The 22,376-nt window shown below is 41.6% G+C and overlaps 1 protein-coding gene across 1 annotated transcript in view; it reads right to left on the bottom strand.

Moving 5' to 3' along the window:
• The window catches only part of KALRN (kalirin RhoGEF kinase), a 513,548-nt gene that overhangs the window by 38,166 nt on the left and 453,006 nt on the right, over positions 1 to 22,376 (bottom strand). Inside the window, exons 36-44 of the mRNA XM_031053208.2 lie at positions 16,182 to 16,465; positions 15,223 to 15,327; positions 11,210 to 11,305; positions 9,437 to 9,567; positions 5,735 to 5,801; positions 4,288 to 4,391; positions 2,150 to 2,219; positions 1,498 to 1,584; positions 622 to 714 (exon numbers count right to left, since the gene is read on the bottom strand). Coding sequence (XP_030909068.2) covers positions 622 to 714; positions 1,498 to 1,584; positions 2,150 to 2,219; positions 4,288 to 4,391; positions 5,735 to 5,801; positions 9,437 to 9,567; positions 11,210 to 11,305; positions 15,223 to 15,327; positions 16,182 to 16,465 — 1,037 coding nt within the window. The remainder of the gene's footprint in view (positions 1 to 621; positions 715 to 1,497; positions 1,585 to 2,149; positions 2,220 to 4,287; positions 4,392 to 5,734; positions 5,802 to 9,436; positions 9,568 to 11,209; positions 11,306 to 15,222; positions 15,328 to 16,181; positions 16,466 to 22,376) is intronic.

Genomic DNA, 22,376 nt, shown 5'->3' on the forward strand with positions numbered 1-22,376 from the left:
TTACAGGATAGAGTTCAGACACTTAATTTTAAATATTAGCTTGAGACCCTTAGGGATGAATTTTCAGAAATGCTGAATAATTGGCACTGTGGATAAGTCAGCAGAGGCCAGAGAGGTCACACTCCTTGGGAAAAAATTGCAGTGAGCACCTCAGGTTTTCAGACAGCAGAATATTCTGGAAATAAGCTTCTTATGCCAATCTGAAGAGAGCTATTTAGAAATGGAGGCTATAGCATTTATTAGAAGCATACCATTCAGCAACAAAGACAGGCTTTATTAACACATCTTTACTGCAATTAAAAAAACCCTAGTTTGCTCTGAAACTTTACAGTAAGAAAATTCCTATTTGAAGTTCACTCTTCTAGAAAAGAAAATCCAATAGAAATAAAAATAATGTTTTTATCATCCTAAATTGCAAACTGCTCCCACAGATGTGGCCCTCCTGCTCCCTGGACACTTTCCATGGAACTCTGTCATTGTATGCCCATGTTTAAGCAAACTCCTCTTTTCTCTTCATTTAATTTAGTTACTTCTCATTTAAAACTAAGGCTAATATAAAATAACAGGATTTAATTAAAAATGCAGACTATAGTTTAGTCCAAACTGTATCTTTTCACTCACCTTGAGAAGAAGCTGATATTTAGTTATTCTTTGAATGGGTTTGATGAGAAAGTCGCTGATGGTTAGCCGTTGGCTTATTTCCTGTTGAACCTCCTAAAAATTAAGGATTAAAAACAATTGCAAACAATCACAGAGTGAGACAGAGAATATGATAAAATATCTTAGCAGAGATTTATTTCCACAGCAAGTTGGTCTGTTCTTAATCTTTTGTTTGCAAGAGGGAATTTTAGAGGATTTAAAAATCTGGCATATCCTATTTAGGCAAGAACTGGGTAAAAGTCATGACCAAGCTGGAAGGAATTGGAAAGCACAAGGTCCCTTCCCCTTTGAGCTGATTTAGCAGGACTGCAAGGTCTGGAGACTACTTTTTTCCACTGCAGTGGAGATTAGCTCACAGACAAGTCCTGCAGAGCCAGCCTCATGCCCTTGGGTGAAATGAAACATCTTTCGCTTGTTAAACTAACTTCTTTCACATTAATATCTAAATGTGCCTAGTCCAAAGATTTCCTGAACCAGACAAGGTTATTGGGAATTTATGAGAGGCACCATCCAGCTCCAACTTTTACCTCCTCCCTGTTTACAGACTACAGATTAAAGAGTCTTGTTTTATTTTGGAGAGATACCAAGGCAGTTGTGGCACTCTGAACGCCACAGACAGTTAGTACTGGATTAAATATTTATTATTAATTAACAATATGAAAATTTGAAATAGATTAAACAGTAACATTTTTTCTCCATAGCAGAGACTTTGGCAGCATATGCAGTATCAAAATCTTCTACAGCTTGTTTTCAGCAAACCCCACAGGTTACAGAACAGTCTACTTGACTAGGACTCCCAGCTGTAAGTAGCAGTAATGTAGAATGAGCCATGCTTACCTCAAAGTATGCCTCATATTCAGCTACTATATATTCAGATCGTGGCTTGTTTTGGCAATATACTACATACATGTGTAATCGCCGCTCCTATGAAAGCAAGAAGCACAGCAGCCTGGTGAGATATTGGCTACCGTCTGTACTGCTATTAAAAGCTGGCAGTTTCTATCATCTTCTGCTTGATCTTAATTATTTTTTATTTAATCAAAGATTTAGTTTGCTGAAGCAGGAAAGGTAAATTGGTAACTGGTTCTGTTCTCTACTTCTGCACCTTAGGCAACGTGAGGTTTCCAGTGGGGTAGCCAGTTAGAGATGTCACCCCCACACTGGTAGGTCTGAAATTTCCTACAGATTTATGCTCTAGCTAATATCACATGAACATATCAATCATAGCATTTAGCAAGTACCTGCCATAATTATATTTTGGCAAATGTTCATGGCCACATCAGTTTTTCCCCCAAATAAGAAGTCTGCAAGAAGGAAATGATTAATGCTTTAGCTCAATTCAGCTGCTCACTGAAGGTGCATAACTATATGGATACTTAAGTTTAGACATGTAAAAGTATCAAGTCGACACAAACAGATGTTTCTGGAAATAAGTCATCACACTCTAGGTGACAATTATATTAGTGATAGGTAACAAAATAAAACTTACATGCTTAATAAAAAGCTGTGCTAAACGGTCAGGTTCTTGAAGACATTTTTCTAGTTCAGCCAGGAAAAAGCTGAAAAAAAATATCAACGTTGAAGGATACTTCTTTAGGTCATCCCAGCAGCAAGCTAGTTGTCCTTCAGATATATCAGTGCAATTTTAGTTAGAGTATTCAATATTAAATGAGAAGATAAGCTTGGCTTCAGCGCTTAATGGTGAGATTTCTAAAACATTAGATGAGAGCTGTGGAATGTGGAGGTCTTGCTTTGCAAAGCTGTCGGCTCTTCTTTACTGTTACAGTAGTTCCAGTTTTCAAGAAGTGCCAATTACTATCTAGATCCTAACATTTACTGACAACTCCCAAGTAAAACTTTTCCAAAATGTTTGTGAAAACTCAACTGAAGCTTTACCAGGAGTTCTCAGTTGCACAAGCATATTTGGAGTACTGGTCAACGTGAAAGAGATGCAGAAGTTTCTTCTTGAATAAACACATCAGCATGGTTTTGCTGGTAGACTTTAGCTATGTTCTGGTTTTCAATGTTTTATTGTTTCAATTACTGTTAGTAATATACTGTAATCCATAACAGTAACTCATAAATACCGTCTCTATCTCAACCTGCCCTTTGGGGATGTAATTCATTCTAGCTTGAATGTCATTCTTTATCAAGAATATACTGCGATGCCTTAAAGTGAGGTAAAAAGCAGCTAAACTGAACTTTAGAGAAACAGTAGGTTTTTCTAACTGGTAGGCAAATCCTGACAACGTCCCTTTCCATGATTATCCTCCTTTTTCACTGCAGGATTTCTGTCACAAATGCCTCCATGGATTTGCTACAGTAGCCAGACTTGGTGAGAGGAGATGCCTTCAATGGTCTATGGAGCTATAGAGTATTTCTGAGTGTCAGAGTTGAAATGATAACCATATTGTCCATAAGCAACACTGCTGTTCTTAAAGTTACAGGGAAAATGGTCCAGGGTTTGAAATAAGCCTTGTGTTTCCTGCAGCTTTCTGAAAGCTATTTGTATTAATAAGGAACAGAGTTCCTAACTCAGACTCAAATGCATCAGCTAGGCCAAAGCATGTCAGGGTTTTTGTGTGAGAAGTATCTTGAAGGTATACAAGGCTAGGCTAGACAGGGCTTTGAGCAACCTGGTCTAGTGGAAGGTGTCCCTGTCTGTGGCAGGTGGGGTGGAACTAGATGATCTTTAAGGTCTATTCCAACCCAAACCAGTCTATGATTCTATGATTCTATGATTTACATTTTATCACCATACTAGCCAAATACTACTGGTATGGTCTCCCTTCATGATCCTATCAGCCACATGTGAAGATGTTCATACAGCTGAGAACAACAAGATAGAGGTAATAAACCATGTCTTTTCAGCACTGCTACTGCTTATCAGTGGGATGAATTGAACCTACATCTGTGACCCAAGAAACACAATTATGGCAGCCTCAGTAGATTTTCTGAGGATCCAGCAACTCTCTGGGAGTCATGTTGGTACTGCTTATGAGCAGGAGCTTAGGAGCTGTGGATGGACCACAGTGATATCTCCCTTGAGCCTCTTGTGGTTCCCTAGCAAGGAATGGCAGAGCCACTGGCAGCACAGCACTGACACAAGAGCAGACTCTCTTGTATATAACATTTTTGTCACACTGACCAGCACTCCTGGCATGGTGTTTCAGCCAGCATAAAGCTGTATCTGTGATCAAAGACAGCATGAAAAACACTCTCCCATGAAGCCAGGCAGTGCCAAGCTATAACCCATCTTTTTTTTTTTCACTGGGAGAAACGATTATATGGAGGACCAATGCTTTGCATCATGCAGTTGTGCCAGTTTTGATTGGGTAGACAAAGCCCTATACTGGGATCTACGTGTTGTGAAATTGTGGCTAAAAGAACATGAATTAGAACATGTTCTCAGGAGTCAAGGTAGCCATGATTTGTGAAGCTATTAAGCAGCACTTACAAACCAACAGAGATATTTAAAGTGAGGCAATGTCCTTTGGAAGTTCAGCCCTGAATGACCTGCTGATGTCCAATTAAAAGCAGCTTAGACATACAGACATCATATATCCCAATCCTTTATGGATGAGTGGCTAGAAAGGTGCTTAAAAAGGAACTAAACAAAAAACTTACTCTTTGTGCCAGTCATAGATCTGGTGAATATTGCCAAATACAATCTTGTCTTTCCCCTTCATATCCTCAGAAACTCCTTTTTCTTCTATCCTCTTCATGAAGCCCTTTTGGATTAATAACCAGTGATTAGTAAAGGGTTCATTTGAAGGGGGGAGCATAATTACATGCTTTTCAAAGAAGCAAAAGTTTAAGGTCAGGATTTTTTAAACTGAAAACACTTAAAATACCTTTTGTATAATTTAAAACCAGAAACTCATCTAGATACTTTAAATTACACAAGTTTGCTTAAAATGGAACTTTAAAAGATTTATTCTGAATATCTACAGTACTTATACGAACTGTTACTAGATATCATTGAAGTGACAAGTGCAACTAGAACATAAAAGTTAAACAAAAATAGCTTATCAAGCTCTTGGTTTCTCTAGAAGAGAAGAGGAAGAAGACAGACTCTGTACAGATTTGTTCTATTCATCAACAGGAGTATTTTGTGGGAGCACAAAGCCAAACAGAAAGTTTAAAGAGCCATGTGAACAGGATTTGTCCCACCTCCTCAGAGTTTCTTTATATGTCTTTTGAGTAGCAGAGCCCAGGTTTGCCAGTGATCCTCAAGTTTGGAAGCTGTTGAAAATCACTGTTAGATGGGCTGATAATTCTCTCTGGACTAGTGAATGCTAAAATCACAGCTGAAAGCCCACTTTAATCATGTGCCTCCAGTTTTGAGTCCCTGCTGGGAAAAAAAACTGGACCCTGCATGTGAGTTGGCTCTGACAGATGATTGCTAGCGACCAGCCAGGTCATTATAAGTTGAAGCTTAAATAGCGACCAGCTAGGTCTTTACAAGTTGAAGCTTAAATAGCAACCAGCCAGGTCTTTACAAGTTGAAGCTTAAAAGACTGTTTTTTTTCAACACACAAAAAAACCAAACTCAAACTATTTTATCTCAAACTATTTGGTTTGGGGTTTGGTTTTATTTTTGCAAAACAATAATCCACAGTCGCACTTCAGCACAGACCCAAACCTAGCTTCTGCAAAGGAACTCAGACACAGGACTTCAGTCCAGGTGCAAACTCGAGTAAACTACATGTTACCGTTACTCAACGTGACAGCAAGAAAAGGCACACAGTAAGTGGTAGGAGCATAAGTTACTCTCCACCACTGCAATCCAGGCTGCATTATGGCAGAAACAGTTTGTCACAAGCAGGGTAGCCAAGAAAAACCTTTGCACACTGGAGTTGAAACCTAAAATACAACATTTGTTAGATGGAAACAAAAACAGTTTCCAAAAGCATTTCTTCTTGTTTCTGTCAACATGAGAAGGGGACCATGGAAGCAGAGTACAAAATAAAGCAGTTTGTTTCTCATGCTGTACTTTTTGTTGTTGTCACTTGTCAGCATGGTGCTTTTTAGTGGGAAAACATTTTGCACAGAAGGGTTTGCTTCAGCTCACCTCCACAACAGTTCCCAAGTCTTTGACGTAGTCTTTTTCAGTCTGTACCAGCTCATTTAAGACAAACCTAAATTAAAACAGAAAACACACATATTCAACCCTATTCCTTGATGTTACTGTTTGCTCCTCTTATCATATATTACCTCTCATGAAACCCTACCGTCATCCAAGTCATGTAACACAAATCACTCTTCTCTCACTTACAGCTCAGTGGAATGGAAATGACAAAAACATCACATTTCAAGTCAGATTAGTTCCAATTCTCTTAACCACTTTCCTCCTATCCCCCTTCCCCACCACATCTCAGGATGCTGCAAGAGCAGCAGTACAACCAGCTGCATGTACTTTGAACTACCTCTCCCCGCTCTCCTCTCCTCCACCCCCATGCAGCACCCCTGACAGCAGTGGAAATGTGTCCTGACTCATTCTGCATCAAACAAGAGAGGATTTCTTACCCCAGTCCCTCTGGCTTTGCCCAGGTTTCAGCGATTAAGTTTTAATTTAGCAGTTTGAAATACTTGGAAAACAAGTCCCCTCTCCCATCATAACCAAGAGCTTAATCTTTCAGACTAGGTAATCTATGTGTGGGTGTCAAATGCTTCATGTTGATTTGAAAGCTAATAATCCCTGTGTAGGAGAGTCATCTAATGAAGGCCTCATGCATGTAAACAACAGCAAGCTAAAAAAAGCTTCTCCTTTGTAAGTCAAACTGACTAATCACATAATGTTCTTTCGAGGACAATTTCAAAAAGTTACAGCTTGCTGCAGACAGTTTGCCTCTCAACTACGCCAATACGTAGATTTGGCACGTGACAAACTTCATCTGTGCTCAAGTTCACTGCAGCAGTAACAAGGCTAACAAGATAGAGGGATACTTTCTTGTCTAATATCACTCCATTCACATCAGTCAGCAGGTTGAAATGATCGGGCTGAGGGCAAACAGTGCTAAAATAAAATCCTGGTTGAAAATATTGGGGATGAGGAGGGAAGTAGACTGGCATTGCAATGATAGAATCAGTTACGAGAGATTACTAAGAAGATAAATCCTGCTCCCGCTACGCTCCCAACATGTCCCTTGCTCGGACAGAGCAGAGGAGATTTGTAAGACATGTGGCAAGAAGAGGTCAAACAGCTTCTTATTCATTTGAGAGTGAAATCCAGCCCCCTTGGCAGAAGGCAGGGCTGGCAGCAGCTATGCCAGATGCTTGTGCTCACCAAAGTGCCCTGCCAAGTTCAGTGCCTGGGTAGTAAACATGCACAGGGCAAAAGGCTGCTCTTTTACAAAGCAGCAGCATGTGGCCTGAGCAAGTGTATGCTGTACAGTCCCTCTTGCTGGCTGACCTACCGTGCCCTTGCAAAAGGCTTGCCATGTCTTCTCTGCCCGGGGAAGCATGCTGGGAGGTTACTTTCTGGCTTGAAGCACCTCAGTCTGTATCACTCCCCACACACACAGAGAGTTGCTGAGGGAATGGGGAGAACCTTTCCCACCTGCCCACCAACTCTCCTTTGGTCTGAGGTACTGCAAGGATCCACCTGGCAAAATCCTGCTCTAAAAATGAAGCAGCAGGTACAGCAGGTACCTGTGGTACATAATGCTGCAGGACATGCAGACAGGTGGGTGTGAATTACACATCAGTGCAGTGACCAGGTGTCTACCAGGTGAAGAGACCAAACCTGCAAATTTACACCTCTATTAGAAACCAGGGTCTGCACATCCACTGTTTAACTTAAACTCAGCACCCCAGCTCCCCTCTTCTAACAGCAGAAAAATCAACCTTGACCATCTCTCAGAGTTCTCTGCAGTCTACCTGACACACTACCTTAGAGATACTCCCAAATTTAAGGTTTCTAAAATGCATGATGACAAAATTTTAAGTTCACTCACCTCCTCATCTGATAACATGAACCAAGAGCATGCAGTTGCTTGGGAAGTGCCTGCCCTGGTCACCAGCATGTATTAACTACACAGCTATATTTAAAATGGCATGAACTGAAACAATGGTAGAGCCTCCTCACTTCTGAGTATCTAGATATCTTTGTAATAAATTTATACTGAAAAACACTATTAAATGAGACTCTTGCCTTATTGCTCATAGAAATGCAGTACTCAAGCCTGATGGAATTGGGCTTTCTGAACACCAGGGCTAACTGCTGGCATGCGCATGCTGCCCATGCCTGTACAACGACTCAGCTGCTGTTTTGTGGGCAGTGGGGACTCACAGCTTGAGTTGGAGCTAAGCTGCCTCATATGGCTATGAAATTAAACCCAGCGAGGTATAGAACACAGACACAAAGGAGCTAAAAGGGAGACAGATGTCTTGTGCTGAAAGCCACTAGGAGGTGCTTCTAAGCATCCTGGTGTTTAGGAAATCTGGATGTAGGCAGCCACTAAATACACCTAACACACTGCCAGGCCCCCCATCAGAAGCATGGCATGCTAGAAAGCCTTACTGTATCTATGCCTACAGTGGCAAAGGTCTCTGCACTAAAACTGTGACCTGCAGTTAGTTGCTAGTTATCTAATTAATGAATTGCTACCAGAGAAACCTGAGAACTTGCAATACTGAGAGGCATCTAGGAGACAGGTGTGTGCAGAGGTAGTCCCTGCAGGAAGGCTGATAGCTCCCTATTAGAAAACTTCTCCCATTCTGAAACACACCTAGGAGTGTCATGTCCCTGCCTGTTGCTGGGAGTTGACCCAGTCCCTCATTGTATTGCTTCTCTGGCTTCCTAGAGCAAACTGCAGGAGCAAGTGATGGCTTTCACAGTCCTTCGACACTGCTCCTACTTCCTCTTCTAGTTTTAACAACCTCCTTGTTCTCCCCTGATTTCGTTTCCTTCCCCGCTTGGCATCTTTCCCAGATGGGCTGCTGCTCTTCCACCTCTCACCTTCCCACACTCCAGTGAGATCTGCATGGACCACTACTTTTCCCTTCAATCTGCCATTGTTAATGTAAGAGGCAGTATAAAAAAAATCAGCTACCTCAGCTCTCCTTCATATAATTCTTGATTCTACTTCTCCAATATCTTTCAGCTGAACTATGCATTTAAGAAACGCTTTGATCATGATAAGCTTTGAAGGCACAAGTGGGTTTTTTTGTTACATTTAAGGGAGTGTACCGGTAATGTAAAAAAATAACCAAAAACTTCCAGGAGCTGTCACCATTCCTTTCCCCTCCAATTATAATGAACATGAGGGTTTCCCAAATGAAACTTCCCCTTCAGTGGTGTGTTTGCACTACAAACACATCTGAATTCTGCCCCACCTCTGCTAATAACTAAGGTAAAAAAATATTCTCTCATTGAAAAAATCCTAGTGGGATCCTCTGTTCTTTTCCTTGAGGGTAGCTAGCAAGGTTAACCACATATCCTTATTTAAGAGCTGATTTTACCTCTGGCAATGCAGTAATTACCAAAGTAAACATCTCAGTAATACCTGTCTAGCTGTTCAGAGGCTTTTACAGGAACAGGTATATGCTATCTGGGGTAAAAGCTGTACATTATTAAGCATGATGATGAACTTCCTGGGTGTGAAACAGGTTTTTAAAACTATTTTTACAGGTTAAGAAAGCAAAAGCAAGCAGAACACAGTTCTACTCTCAGTTCCATGCTCATTCACTGACTACAAGATATTTTTTCAGTGCAGCTACATGTCCTCCTTGGGTGTGTATTTCAAAAAGATGAACTAGCAAGACAACTTACATCCTGCCTCTCATTGCTTTGGCTTTTTGTTCCTCTTCAAGGTTTCGTGGGGGAGCTGAAGGTGCCATTCTTTCACTTAAGCAGCCAGTGGCATCTTTTAGGCTTCCTCGATAAGATCCTCCTTCAAGGGTCTAAAAAAGCCCCAAAGAACAACAGAATAAACATTATCCTTGAACTCCAGCATCACTGTTATCTTCTGTTTCAAGTCAGTTCTGTAATCAACACTGTAGTCTAAAGCCAAGTAGAGTATTCAGCAACTTTCCTGCAGGACTTAGCAAAATACAACAAAACATCTTTTAAGTTGAGGTAAGACACCACTCCCAAAGCATTAAAACAGAGAAGATGTCCTCTGGTAGAAGGTGGAAAAAACATGTTCGAATAGCCACAGGATGAGAAAACTCTTCCAGTTTCAAAACAATCTGAAAATATCATGGTGTCTCACTCAGAACCAGTGTTAGGCTACACGTGGTCAGCATTTCTCTGCCAAAGAGTAGATGAGGACTTTTCAACAGTAAACATGAAACAGAAATAGATGGATGCATAGTAACATTCCAAAATAATTAGTTTCCACCAAATCCCTGGAAAGCAATTGCAAGTGACCTAAGAGCCTGCATGCAGTGGAGAGAAAATAAAATATTTTCTGAAAACACATCTAACTGGATTAATGAAATATGTTTCAATGTGTTAGCTCCTCGAAGGAAAAAAAAACTATTTTGAGTAAATTTCCTGGGAATATCCCTCTCAGTTTCCCATGTTTCAAAGAGTTTCTTCACCACTTACACCTTATCAATCACCCTATGAATGCTTACTATCTTCATGTCATCTCGACATCTTGAACCAAGAAAATATCAAAACCCTCTGAAATGATCTGCTAGATAAAACTACGTACAAAGAGTTACAGTAGTTTAATGATCAGTGCGGAGCCTTTTCTTCCATTTTTATACTCTTCATCCTTCCAGTATATGTAAGGAAATGAACCTTTGTAGGCTCATCATAACTCTGCTTTAGTCCTGACTGACTAATTAAGTTAAACTTGCTCAGAGCAAGCATTTATCTAGTTTTAGAGGTCCTGGGACATATACAAAAAATGTTTACCTTTGATTTTAGCATTTTGAACTGTTTCAGGGAAAACTTAAGAGAAGCCAAGATAGAAACAGGATTTACTCCTTGTCCAACATACGCTGGACCAGACACGAAGAGTGCACAGTACTGATTTTTTTTAACAAATTAAACCCAGAACATTCTTATTGCTTACTCCACTCCCTGTCAGAAAGAGTCGACAAGGCAGATTAAAAGTGACACAGGAATCTTTGTAAAATGAAAGCACAGCTGTGACACTTCAAGCTGCTCTATTCTTTAGAGAGTCTTTTCAGGGCGGCCAGTATACCAAACAAGCTCACATGTTGGGTAGCAGAACTCCTGTGCTTCAGAACAAGCTTTAAAACAAAACAAACAAAACATCCCATTGTGTAAAATATTTGACAAGATCCCAGCATGAGTACAGTACAGTATCTCATGTCCTGCAAAGCCTGCTCCAGAAGTGTGTTTTGACTATGCAGTGCAGAGCCCTCACGGCAATGTGAGATATAGGCTTCATCTCACATGAGGAGTTAAAATATTAGACACTCTACTGAGAAGTAAAGCACATAGGGTTAATAAAAGCATAGCAGGTGAAGGTGGAAAGCAAGGAAACCAGAAATAAGAGGCAGACTTTAAAGCCCTTCCCTAGAGTCATATTAGTCCTGCACACAGTTTTCACAACACTAAACTTACCAGCTTACTTTTGACCAACTTTTCTATTGCACTGACAAGATCCGCAGCAGTTGGGACATCGGAGGAGCTCTGTCGAGCAGCTAGCAAAGAAGAGGACTGCAAGACACCAGGTTGCAAAGGAAAAGCAAGTTAGCAGGATGAGAAGGGAGGAGGAAGCCAGCAGTCAGTGAAGCAGCTTCTGAGACAGGAGAACAAATGTGGAAGGGGAGCAGGAGGGTTAGAGGACCACATGCATGGTCAGGTGAGGGGGTGTTGCCATATCAGGCAAGCACAGAATTGCCACCCACTTCTGGCTGCACATTTCCCTGCAGCAATTCCAAGGCTGGGAAGAGTGTCAAAGAACTGAAGTTCATTTGCAAAAGGCTACAATACTCTTAATGTCTGTTGGTTCCTCCTTCTAAGTCATGTACGGTCTCACAGGCTCCAGAAAATTGATCTTACTGTGGATGTAAGAAATTACCCCTCCCCCAAACATACATATTTAATAAATGCAGTTAAGTACAAGGTACACATGGACTACAGGCAATAGAGGAAGGGTGTGGGGGGAACAAATCATTCCCCCTTTTTTCCCCGCAGATCAATTGCAACTCCAAGTGAACTCAGATGACACCTCCCATTCATGCAACTTTAGCCTTTTAAAATGCATATATTTCCTCTTCCTGCTCTGCAATCAGTGGCGAGAAAATACCCTTACATATCTCATCTATCTTAGCTACGTGGCACAGGAGGGCAGAAACGTTCCTTGGAGGTGCTTAGTTTTCCCTGTTGACTGTAGGTAGAATATTTTCAGTCTCACTTCTCTATGCTTGTCTGTTGGTTGCAGGTGTTCCATTTTCAGTGCCTGGCATCGTGTAATGTCTTTATACGTCTCCACATCCAGGTAGACACAGCTAATAGCTGTTGGTTGTTACACATCTCCAGAAACACCAAGACTCTTCAGTGCGGTACCCCAGCATCCCCCATGGTGCTATGAAGATCGGCCTCTGTGTGAACTATTCAATTCCAGTTTAACATTTTTGCTCTGTAAGGGCCTCTTCACTCCTTGGTCTTTGTCCTAAGAAATCTTGCTTTGAAAACCCAAACTCATTCAATAGCTATGGGAATTGGTATTCATTAGCTCACATGTATATACATTTCTTTTAAATGAAATACAAGTACTGACTAAAACTGTGAGCCCTTTGATAACTTGCTTTTGGCAGACTGACAGACTAAAGCATGGCTAAATTCTGCATTAAAATTATTTAAAAGCTTATTCATCTCTCAGCTGCTTAATAAGGATCTTCTGGAGAGCAGCTATTTCAGCGAAGTCACTGTGCAGGTGCCAACGGAAGTGCAACTGAGATTAAACAGTGCTGGGGAGTGAGATGTGGAAATGTGATGGCAGGAATTAGGTAGCTGGCCACCTCTTCAAGTGGCCCCTTGAGGAGGTTGCTTGTGTTGAGTGACACAGCCCCAGGAGGAGAAAAAAAAGGCAAAGAACCCCAATTCCAACCATAAGCCTTGTGACAGATCAGAAGTGTGAACAGCCTGCCACTCATCAACTCATCTTTCACAAATAATACATCTAATTAACAGTTCTAATTACAGCAACAAAAACTACAGGTAATCAGGCTGGTAATTGAGGAATTAAGCTGGTAATGTAAGTATCTCATACAAATGTAAAAATTCAGACAGCCTGTTTCACCTGCAATGCAGACAGACGTGTCTAGGAAAAAAAAAGACTGAAAATAGGGACTTTGACGAGATACTGCACAAATACATACAGAACAACTCTCAAACATAACCATTCTAGCAAAAGGAGTCTCATTTTTGGAGGCACTAAACAGCTGCTACTCTCACTTCTTTTAACTGAAATTGCTCAGTATCTCTGAACAGCAAGTAATTGCAGGGTTTTGAAGGAAGCATGGAAACATTTGCTGCATACAAGTCTTTCTGGATTAAATAAAACTGTTCGGTGACTGATGAGAGTTTGGGTTTTTGTGGGGCAAATAAAAAAATTGTATTTCTGCTTCCCAGGAAGCAAATTTTGAATTCCTAATATGAAGATCTTCCAATTTGCCTTTCCAAGAGCCTCCCAGAGCAGCAAAGCATGATTATTGCTGTCCTGCCAATCGGCTCAGAGAAAGGTGCCACCTCCTGCACCATGCAGACATCTCCTACCTATCACTGCTAGCTCCCCACGCTGCTGCTGGTCCAACTTAAGCCTATGCCTGTAAGCAGTAGGGCATGAGCAGAGAGCTGAGCCCAAATTAACACTATCAAAGAGCTTTTGGCTCCAGCAAGGCTCACACATTGCTAACATGGTATTTCTGTGCAGGGAATTCTGAACCCATGTTTGTGACCTTAATTTTTTTCCCCCCATGAAGAAAAGTAAGTAGGGGAAGAAAAAGAGATAGAAAATGGCTTCCATCTTGCTCTATTTAATCTCCTGGTTTAGGAGTGGATGAAGAATCAGGATGCTGAAACGCTCTATAAAGCTCAGACATCTGGAGCGGAAAACTCTAGCTCCACAACACTGATGCCATCATGAATGTATTTAAGAAACACTGAAATCGCATGGCCTGTTAAAAATCAAAAACAGTGAACCAAGATAAAGCAATTTTGTTTCTCTAAGCAAACTATCTCCAAAACATTTAGCTAAGCAGTGCTGGGAAGAAGCCAGGAGCAACTGCAATTGTGCTGGACATAGATCCACCACGGCTCTGCTTCCCCGGCCTTTTGCCTCTGCCTCTCATCAGACAGACAGCAGCACACATAGCACTCAAAGGGCAGGAGTCCACAGCTCCAGCTGCTTCCTTCTGGTCTTGCTACCACCACAGTGTCATAATATTTCCTGACAGATTAGCAGCAAGGCCCCAAACCCTTTTCTCCATCACTCTTGCTGCTTGAATCCTAGAAATATTTGCACCCCTCTCTCTTTGTATTTCTAAACTCCTGCCTGAACTCTCCCTAAGAGCATTCTGGGTTGTTTTTCTTTCCTGACAATTATTAATCTATCTCCCCTACCCTTCCTTCTTTCCATGCACTAATTACAATCAAAGGATAGAGATACAGAAGTGGCAGTGCTAAAAACAGATGTCAGCAGGAAACAGGAGGATGGATTTTTACAAGGGAGACAACAGCACCAGGAAAGGGTGGGGGAGGACACATGCAGATAGGACCACACTGCCTGTGAATGCAAACCACTGTTTACATGAATATGCAGCCACATCCACAGATTCTCACCCAAGTCTAAAAGACCAACTGAAGGATTCTGCAAGCCACTGCACATCTACCACAGTAAATTCCAACTCAATGTTTAAGACACGCTAGCTAACAGCAGAGAACTACGATCAACACCATGGTGCACAAATACGGGCAGACCATTGTCCCAAGAAGGACTTCAGACACTCTGTGGGCTTCTGGACTAACCGGAGCTTATGGAACATTCAGTAATGATCAGCCACGTATGTTGAAAATGCCGAATGACAGCACTCGGTAGGATTTTCCATCTGCAGCTTTTAAAGCACTTCAGAATGTAGGATCTATCATGGGCATAAACTGGCAGTGCTCCTGGACCCCAATCACACACGAAGCCTGAGCAGGGAGTCCAAGCTATCTAACACTTGGGAAAGGTGGTATTTCTGGATTCAAGCCGACTCCAGTATCTGTCCTATTCCTCAGGCCCAGCCTGTCATCAAATACTGTTTCTGCTGCTACTGCCAAACATCAACAGCAATTTTAAAACAGATGAGGAGAGCATGCATTATCAGCCTGAATGAAACTTTTGACCATAGGCAACACAAGCACATGACTGACCTGTCATGAAACAGGATGCCAGGGCTAAATTGCTTATCCAGCACTATTTCTAAATCCACTTGGTGAAAGGTAGTAGATTATGATTTGCTCAAAAGACCCTCTTAAAATCACAAGTCTAGGCCTTGGATACTGGAAGACCACTGCAAAACCACTGTGAGACAGCTATGCAAGAAATGCATCTAAACAGCAAATTAATACAGCAGGGGAGGCCTTACCATCTCATCTTGGGTTGGATCATTATCAAAGATCTTCATAGGAGGAGGAAGAGGTGTGTGAGACTCTTCATCTGGTTCATCTTCTCCCCAACCCTTCTTGCTCTTCTGAAGAAAAGTTAAATATAATTAGGAGCAGTGACAGGTTTCTTTTATCCTTTTAGATATTCAAGCCCTACCACCAGGCTTTGAGTCTGTTAATACTAATATTGGCTCAATATTGCATTGGGTGGAGAGAATTGCAGGTAATGCTAAGCACCACAGAAGAGAAGCAACATAGGCATAAGGTTTTGCAGGTTAACCCTGGTGCATTCGAAGAGTTACAGAAATACCATTTACAGGTAACCCAAGCAGCTAAGGCGATTACAGATGTCTGTGTGGTGATGGAAAAGTTTTTTTTATGTAAATGAGAACATCTCAATGTACAGTTTTAAATGTGTTCCTCTATTTGTCTTCTGTTGGTATCTTCTCCGTTTTTGGTTTGTAATTTTTTATTCACTGTATCAGGAAAGAGCCATTCTGGCAAAGAACATGCCTGCAGAGAAACTGTGGCTACAAATACATAGCAGATTTAACAGAAACATGACTATTTCTCTGAGTATTTTCTTTCAATAAGGAATTACACTGCCATGGTAGGATAAAGGTGATAAGAACCTCAGTGATCATAAAAAGTAATAACAGCTGCTCAAGAATAACTTCATTCCTATCCTTAGCAGCTTTCTAATAGGCTATTAAAAAAAATCTAGTCAAATGACAATAATATATGTAGATTTTGAAATGCTGTTCCTATATATTCCATTGCTCGTTGGATAACAGTGCTATTTGCAACACAGCTTCAATCCATGCAATTTTACATGATTTGCTGTTCTCTCTAGGCACTAAAGGAATTAACCAATGACTCACACACCACAGAAGAGACTATCAGAGATATGATCCTTCCTTCAACAAACACCAATACACACCTCATCTGCGCTGTCTCCTTGAGGAGTGGTTTCATCTCCAGTCTTTGGTGAGCCGAGGTCAAAGCTCTTCCTACCATCTCGCACCTTCTTTTGTTTCTTGATGTTGCTCTCGGTCTTCCCGCTGTTCAGCCGGCGCACAGGACTAGTCAACCATTTCTTCAGGGTGTTCGTTGAGCGTTTGGGGCCAGGAGAACTCTGGATGGAGTTGAGGGACGGCTGAGGTTGTAAATTGGCCACTGAATCAGACTTGCCCCCGTTGTCATTGGAAGAGACTGAATATGCGTCTGGAAGAAAACAATGCAGGTTCACACCAGTACCTCTTCTATTTCCTAGCTCACATCAAGCACTTAGCAGTCCTAAGCATGGAAATACAAGCTGCCTTGATGAAAGTTTTGTGATCTATGGACATTGTGTAAACTTCATTGTGCACCAGAGAGAGAAATACGCCCTGCAACAGGCATTTTTCACAATCTTATACACTCTTCTCATTTCCCACCACAATATCTGTCCTTAGAAAGATCACAGACTGCAAAGTTATGTAGTTTTTGATGAAAGCTTTAATTTCATGCAAAGTCCTGAACTTTTCATCTTCTTCCCACAGATTTCATCATGAATTGCCAGGAAGAAAATAAGCACAAAAAGATTATTAAAGGAAACCTGACAGTCACCAACACTTTGTCAGGTTCAAAGTCCTTACACATTTCTCAACTGTTGCCAGACCCAATGACATGACTGCTAGTTAAACTACTTATTAACTTTTTAAGGTCATTTGAAGCACCTTAAAATCACGTCCTCTGCCCCTGAAAGCAATTTGTCAGAAGACTTCACACCTTCTCTAGAACTGAGAAACTGGAATGAACACTTACAAAAGTGACAAACTGTTCAAACTGAAAGAGACTCCAAAGAAGGAGATACAAGGGAGGCTTAAAATTAAAAAATATTTCCATTACATCCAAGCAGGAGGTTCTGCTGAACTGTATCCAATGCCAATTATTGATATGAATGTTCAGACTAGCACCTTAAAAATGCAACCTCCCTTACTCCCCCCAAAAGCAACAGGCCAAAGATGAGCCAATGTCAAGAAGTCTTTAAAACCAAAACAAACAAGTCACAGTCACAGATTTCTCAGCTGTCCTTTAGGAACAAGTGCCCTGCTTTCACCTTTCTGAAACCATGGCAAGGCAACTCCCTCCCCAGGAGCAATCAGAGACTGAGATGTTGAATCCCACAAGGTTTAAGATTTTATTTTTTAACAGAATTAAGAAATTGTCACCCTCCTGTAAGATACATCTCAGACTGTGCATCAGAAAGCGGTCAGCTGAGGTTATCAAACATTTTTGGATGGCTATCTCCAAATCTTTTACCTGCCCCAGCAGAAAATAAAACCCTAAGTTACAACACATGAAGATAGCCTGGTTCATCTAGACATTCCCAGTTCAGCAATAGATATTGCCAGAGATACTGGCTAGTACACATGCTGAGGGAGAGCCGCTCTCCCAGAGAATCATCACATATATTGTTTCAGAAGCCAGCTTCTGCTAACTGCATGCAGAGCTCCTACCCCACTGGGCAGAGCTGCTGCTCACAGTGCAGGGATTGCAGCCAGCCTTGTGGGCTATGCACTGAGCAGAGATTTCAGTCCGCCAGCTTACAAACTGCAGACCATGAGAGTTACAGTATTTTAAAGTATTTTATAACCACAGACAGCCTCAGTCAGGAGTGGAACCAATAATTTATTATATACCTGAGGTCAAAGGTTAGACTTTTAGAACTTACGGAAATAACTGTAACAAGCTAAAGGAAGTCAAAGTTCATTTCCCAGACAGGAAGAAAATCCAAACCATTTGTCTTCTGATGACATGAGGAGCGAGCGTGAGAGGGTCTGGGACACGGACGGATCCCAGGTGGAGCTCCTAGTTTTTTTCTGACATTCCTCCATAAAGGCATAGTAGCAGTCTTATCTCAAAAAGGCCTGGGTTTAGCTAGCTCTTGTTGATGTTATTTCATGCACACCAAGTGGTTTTAAATCAACTAGTGCAAGATAATATTAGTCAGTGGCCAGCTTATCTTCCACTAGATAGGCTTTAGATAGTGTTCCCTCACAGGCTCCACGTGATGCTCTAGCAGTTTATTGGCACTCCTTGTGTCAGCAAAATTCAACGTTTCATGACAGAGATTTTTGATTTTGATTGGAAGGGTCAAGAATCTCCCTTTCCACCAGGAAATGTCCCTGGTTTTATGAGCAGGGCCAGGGTCCCTTTCCCCAGGCAGCACAGCCTGGGCTGGGGCACAGAGAGACACACAGCACCTCACACTGCAGCACTCCAATCAAGCCCGTCCGGGGGAAGTGATGGTCAGTTGTTGTCCCTGTCCTCCCTAGGAAAGCAGCAGATGGGCAGAAACAGGCCAAGTTCCAAGCTTGCCCACAGCCCACCTTGCTGGCTTACAGGGATTTTGTCCAAAGTTTAACCTAGAGCCAGGAAATCAACATCAGAGCAAACATCAGGCCTCCAGAGTCACAGGTGATGATGAAAGCCTTTCCAGAGGGAAGCATGTTACCCTATGCAACAATTTCACTTGAGTAAGTCTCTGGATTTTCCCATTCAAGGTCATGCCTTTGGTGACGAAAAAGCATATTTACCAAGGCATTACAAAATCTCAGTCATGCCATGCTGTACACAGGCCTGGCAGATATGTAGTCTCCTTCTTTCTCCTTGCCTGCTCAACTGCCCTGACTGACCACCCTAAGGAATCTGGGAGACAGCCAGGGCTTTGCTTGGCCCATGCAGCCCAAGACTGGAAACATGGCTTTATCTTGCCCTTACATTTTAACGTAGTCTCTGCTGGCTAAAGGATAGGCAGGGAGGCATAGAGAGCATCTGGTATAAATCTCCCAGCTCCTCACCCACCATAACAGACCCTTAAGGTGGGGTGAGTTTGCTCTATACAGGACCCTATACATGTACAAAGCACTCCACTGTCCCACTTCCCATCATTGCCAAATATGCACTATCCAATAAACCCCCTCTCCCCCCAGTATTCATAACTTTTTCTCCTTTTCTTTTTAAAGGAACTGCAAATATAATCACATTTGTGACCAAGACACAGTTGCTGTTTGCCAGTTGTGCTGAGAATGATTTCCTTCACATATAAAGCAGGTCACCCTGACATGGCTGCAGAGGCAGGACCAGAGCTCAAAGAAGAGTAGAGCTCATGAAACGAGAGACAGAAACTTGCAACACAAAAACTCTGCCCACAGAGACTTTGGAGACAACCTCCTAAGGTGTGCTTGTGTGTGCTCCACTGCTTCCGCCGCACATACGGCTACAAACACATTAATCATGACACTTGATATTAGCCTGAGATCCAGACACCAAGTGGATCAAGCGGAAGATGAAGACATGTTACTGTGTTTTTCTTGCAAAGCACTAGTACATATGTACTTTGCAAACTGTATTGGTTTAGCAGTTTGGAAAGTTTCCTTAAGAAAAGCCAGAGAGCACTGTGGAAAAGATGCAGCAGCACATTGCACGGTAACTCAGGCAGCCACCACTGCCCACAAGAACAAGCAAAGCAGTGGCTGCCCTCGCACTGCAGTGGGTCTGCAGAAACCTCAGAGCTCAGCAAAGCTGCAGAGAGCAGCTGTCCTTCCACCAACGTCCCAGGACACACGTATCTAAAAAAAGGTATCTGGTGAAGCAAAGCGGGTGTAGGGAGGTCAGCAGACTAGTGTGGCTGGATTGACTTCCTGGCCAAACCATTCATTCAGACAGAAGAAATGATGGTTTCCAAAACACCCCTGAGCAAACCTCCAAGAAAATTCTGGCAATAGGTCTGTGACAGATACTCAGCCAGACTGAAGAGCTTTAACATTAAGAGCTTTTGCACTGCTGGAGTCATGAAATATTTGTTGTTGTTGCTCAAATGAACAGACATCTATAAAAGCACAGCTCTTTTACTTGAAAAAAGGCAGGCTGCGGTTCTGTGCAACCTTGGGTAAAGGGAAAACCAAAAATCTCACCAATCCCTTTTAGAGGCACAGTTATATTCCCATTTGAGTCATTAGGAATTACTGCTGGAACATAAATACCAGGCATTTTATTTTTACCTCCCTGTTCCCCAGAGCATGCATGGAGGGGAGGTCTTTCTGATAAGGTTCATGCAGCAGTGGACCCATCTACAGGACTCAGATCTCTAACAGGGAAAGGCTTTTTACAGAGCAACTCAGAAGAAAATATCAGGCTTCTCTTTTTTTGACCCATATTAATCACAGATCGTGGTTGACAGGAAGGAAATATGCTTCCATAACCAAAAGTTAATACAAAATCAGGCTATGAAGACAAGTGACCATGGCAGGGCATGGTCTTGTTTTAGGTGAAGCAAATATTTTGATTTATGTATGGCTCCATTTCTTATCCCACAAAAACAGCTTGAGTGAAGAAGATTTCTCCACAGAAGTCAAAAATGATGCGCCAGAATAGGAACTCTGTAATCCTATTAGCATGTGCATTTAAATCAACATTTTTCATAGAAATAATTCCATTCATGAATGAAAGCCAATAATGACAATCTGACCGATGAGCACATAAATCAGCTCTGCTGTGCTCGACAGAGCCCATTTTCCATATTTAGTGATTCCTGTAAAATAACATTTCTGACAAAGATGGAATTGAACCAGATGTGGGTGAAAGACTAACTTAGTCTTTAGTTGAGCTATTAGTGCTTGGAGAATGGGAATCTCTGTACCAGGAAATCTTGGAAAGCAGGTGTCATCTAGACCCACCCTATGACAAAACAAAGCCTCTATTACGTTATTTCATAGTAAAACAACAGGAATTATGTAAACCATCAAAATGCATCCTCTAATGCCCTTTCCAAGAGCATCTGCTTCACCATGCAGACTGCAGGTTCCAGTTCCCAGTTCTCAGCTCCTCGAGGCTTTATATTCTTCCTTGGGAAATGCTGCTAGGAGAGCCACATTGCATCTGCTCAAGGGCTTCAGGGATGAAGTTCTACTTGACAGATGCAAAGATGGCAAAACGAGGTATGAAAACTGCATATTTCGTCTATTTTGTGCTTTTATATTAAATGTCCAAAACACGCTTAGTGAAACATTTTTATTGGCACTAGTCAGCATTACAAAACCTTGTGGTTTAGGCAGATGACAGTGCCGATCCTAGTTTTAGTGTTAGAGCCTACTCTGCCTGTAAAACCTGGCATGGATTTGCAAAAATATGGGAGGCAACAACATCTGGATAATACAAAGTCACTTCACAGCTATTCCTCAAGTGAAAACACTACTTCATAACAACATAAATAATGAATCTGACAACTTTTAATGTCAACAGATAAACTGTCTCCTCAGGCACTGTCTTCAAAAAAGGTTTCAGAGAAGAATGTAAGTGAACATGAGGAAATTTTCAGTGCCCATGTCAGACATACAAAGGACAACTTCCTTGAAAAACACTTTATATTGGAAGCTTGTTTCTTTTCAAAATGGAGTTGCAAAACTTGCCCTGGAATCCTCCATTGCTCCCCACTTGCTCCTACCTCTGCTCAGCCACTGCATGTGTGTCCTACCACAGACCTGCCCCACACTTTGGAATGAGCAAAAAATGAGAAGAAACCACACAGGACCCAGTTTTACATCAGAGGGTAAAGACACATACAAACTACATGACTGAAATCCAAATGCAAATTCTGCTCTGAGGTTCAAATGTTCTCCCTAACTTTATAATCACCTGGAAATGAGCAGAAGTAAGAAAGTTCAACTGAATTTTCTGTTTCTGTCTTGGAGAATCATTTGAAGCTTCAAGCTGGAAATAACATCAAAAGGCACAAATCAATCTGGTAGAATTCTCACAATTCCATTTACATGGATTAAATTATTTCTTTCCAAACTCAAGAAGAGTGGTCTGGAGTTAAATATTTTATGCAAAGGTTTCTAGTCCAATAGAGAAAGTAGCCTGCACTGCTGAAAGCAGACATACTCGATAATCGCTGTAATGTAAAAACTCAACATTTGACTTTCTGTCAACATGTAAACAAGACTAACTCCCAAAGAGAACAGGGTAAAAAGGAAGGACTGAAAACTAAATTAATCACACAACATTCAGAACTCACTGCTTCTTTTTTAATAGCTGGTATTTCTTAGAAACAGGAAAGAAGAGCTGCTTTGAGTTAGAGAATGATCTG

Source organism: Melopsittacus undulatus, chromosome 4 (assembly GCF_012275295.1).
Source record: "Melopsittacus undulatus isolate bMelUnd1 chromosome 4, bMelUnd1.mat.Z, whole genome shotgun sequence".
Taxonomy (NCBI): Eukaryota; Metazoa; Chordata; class Aves; order Psittaciformes; family Psittaculidae; genus Melopsittacus; species Melopsittacus undulatus.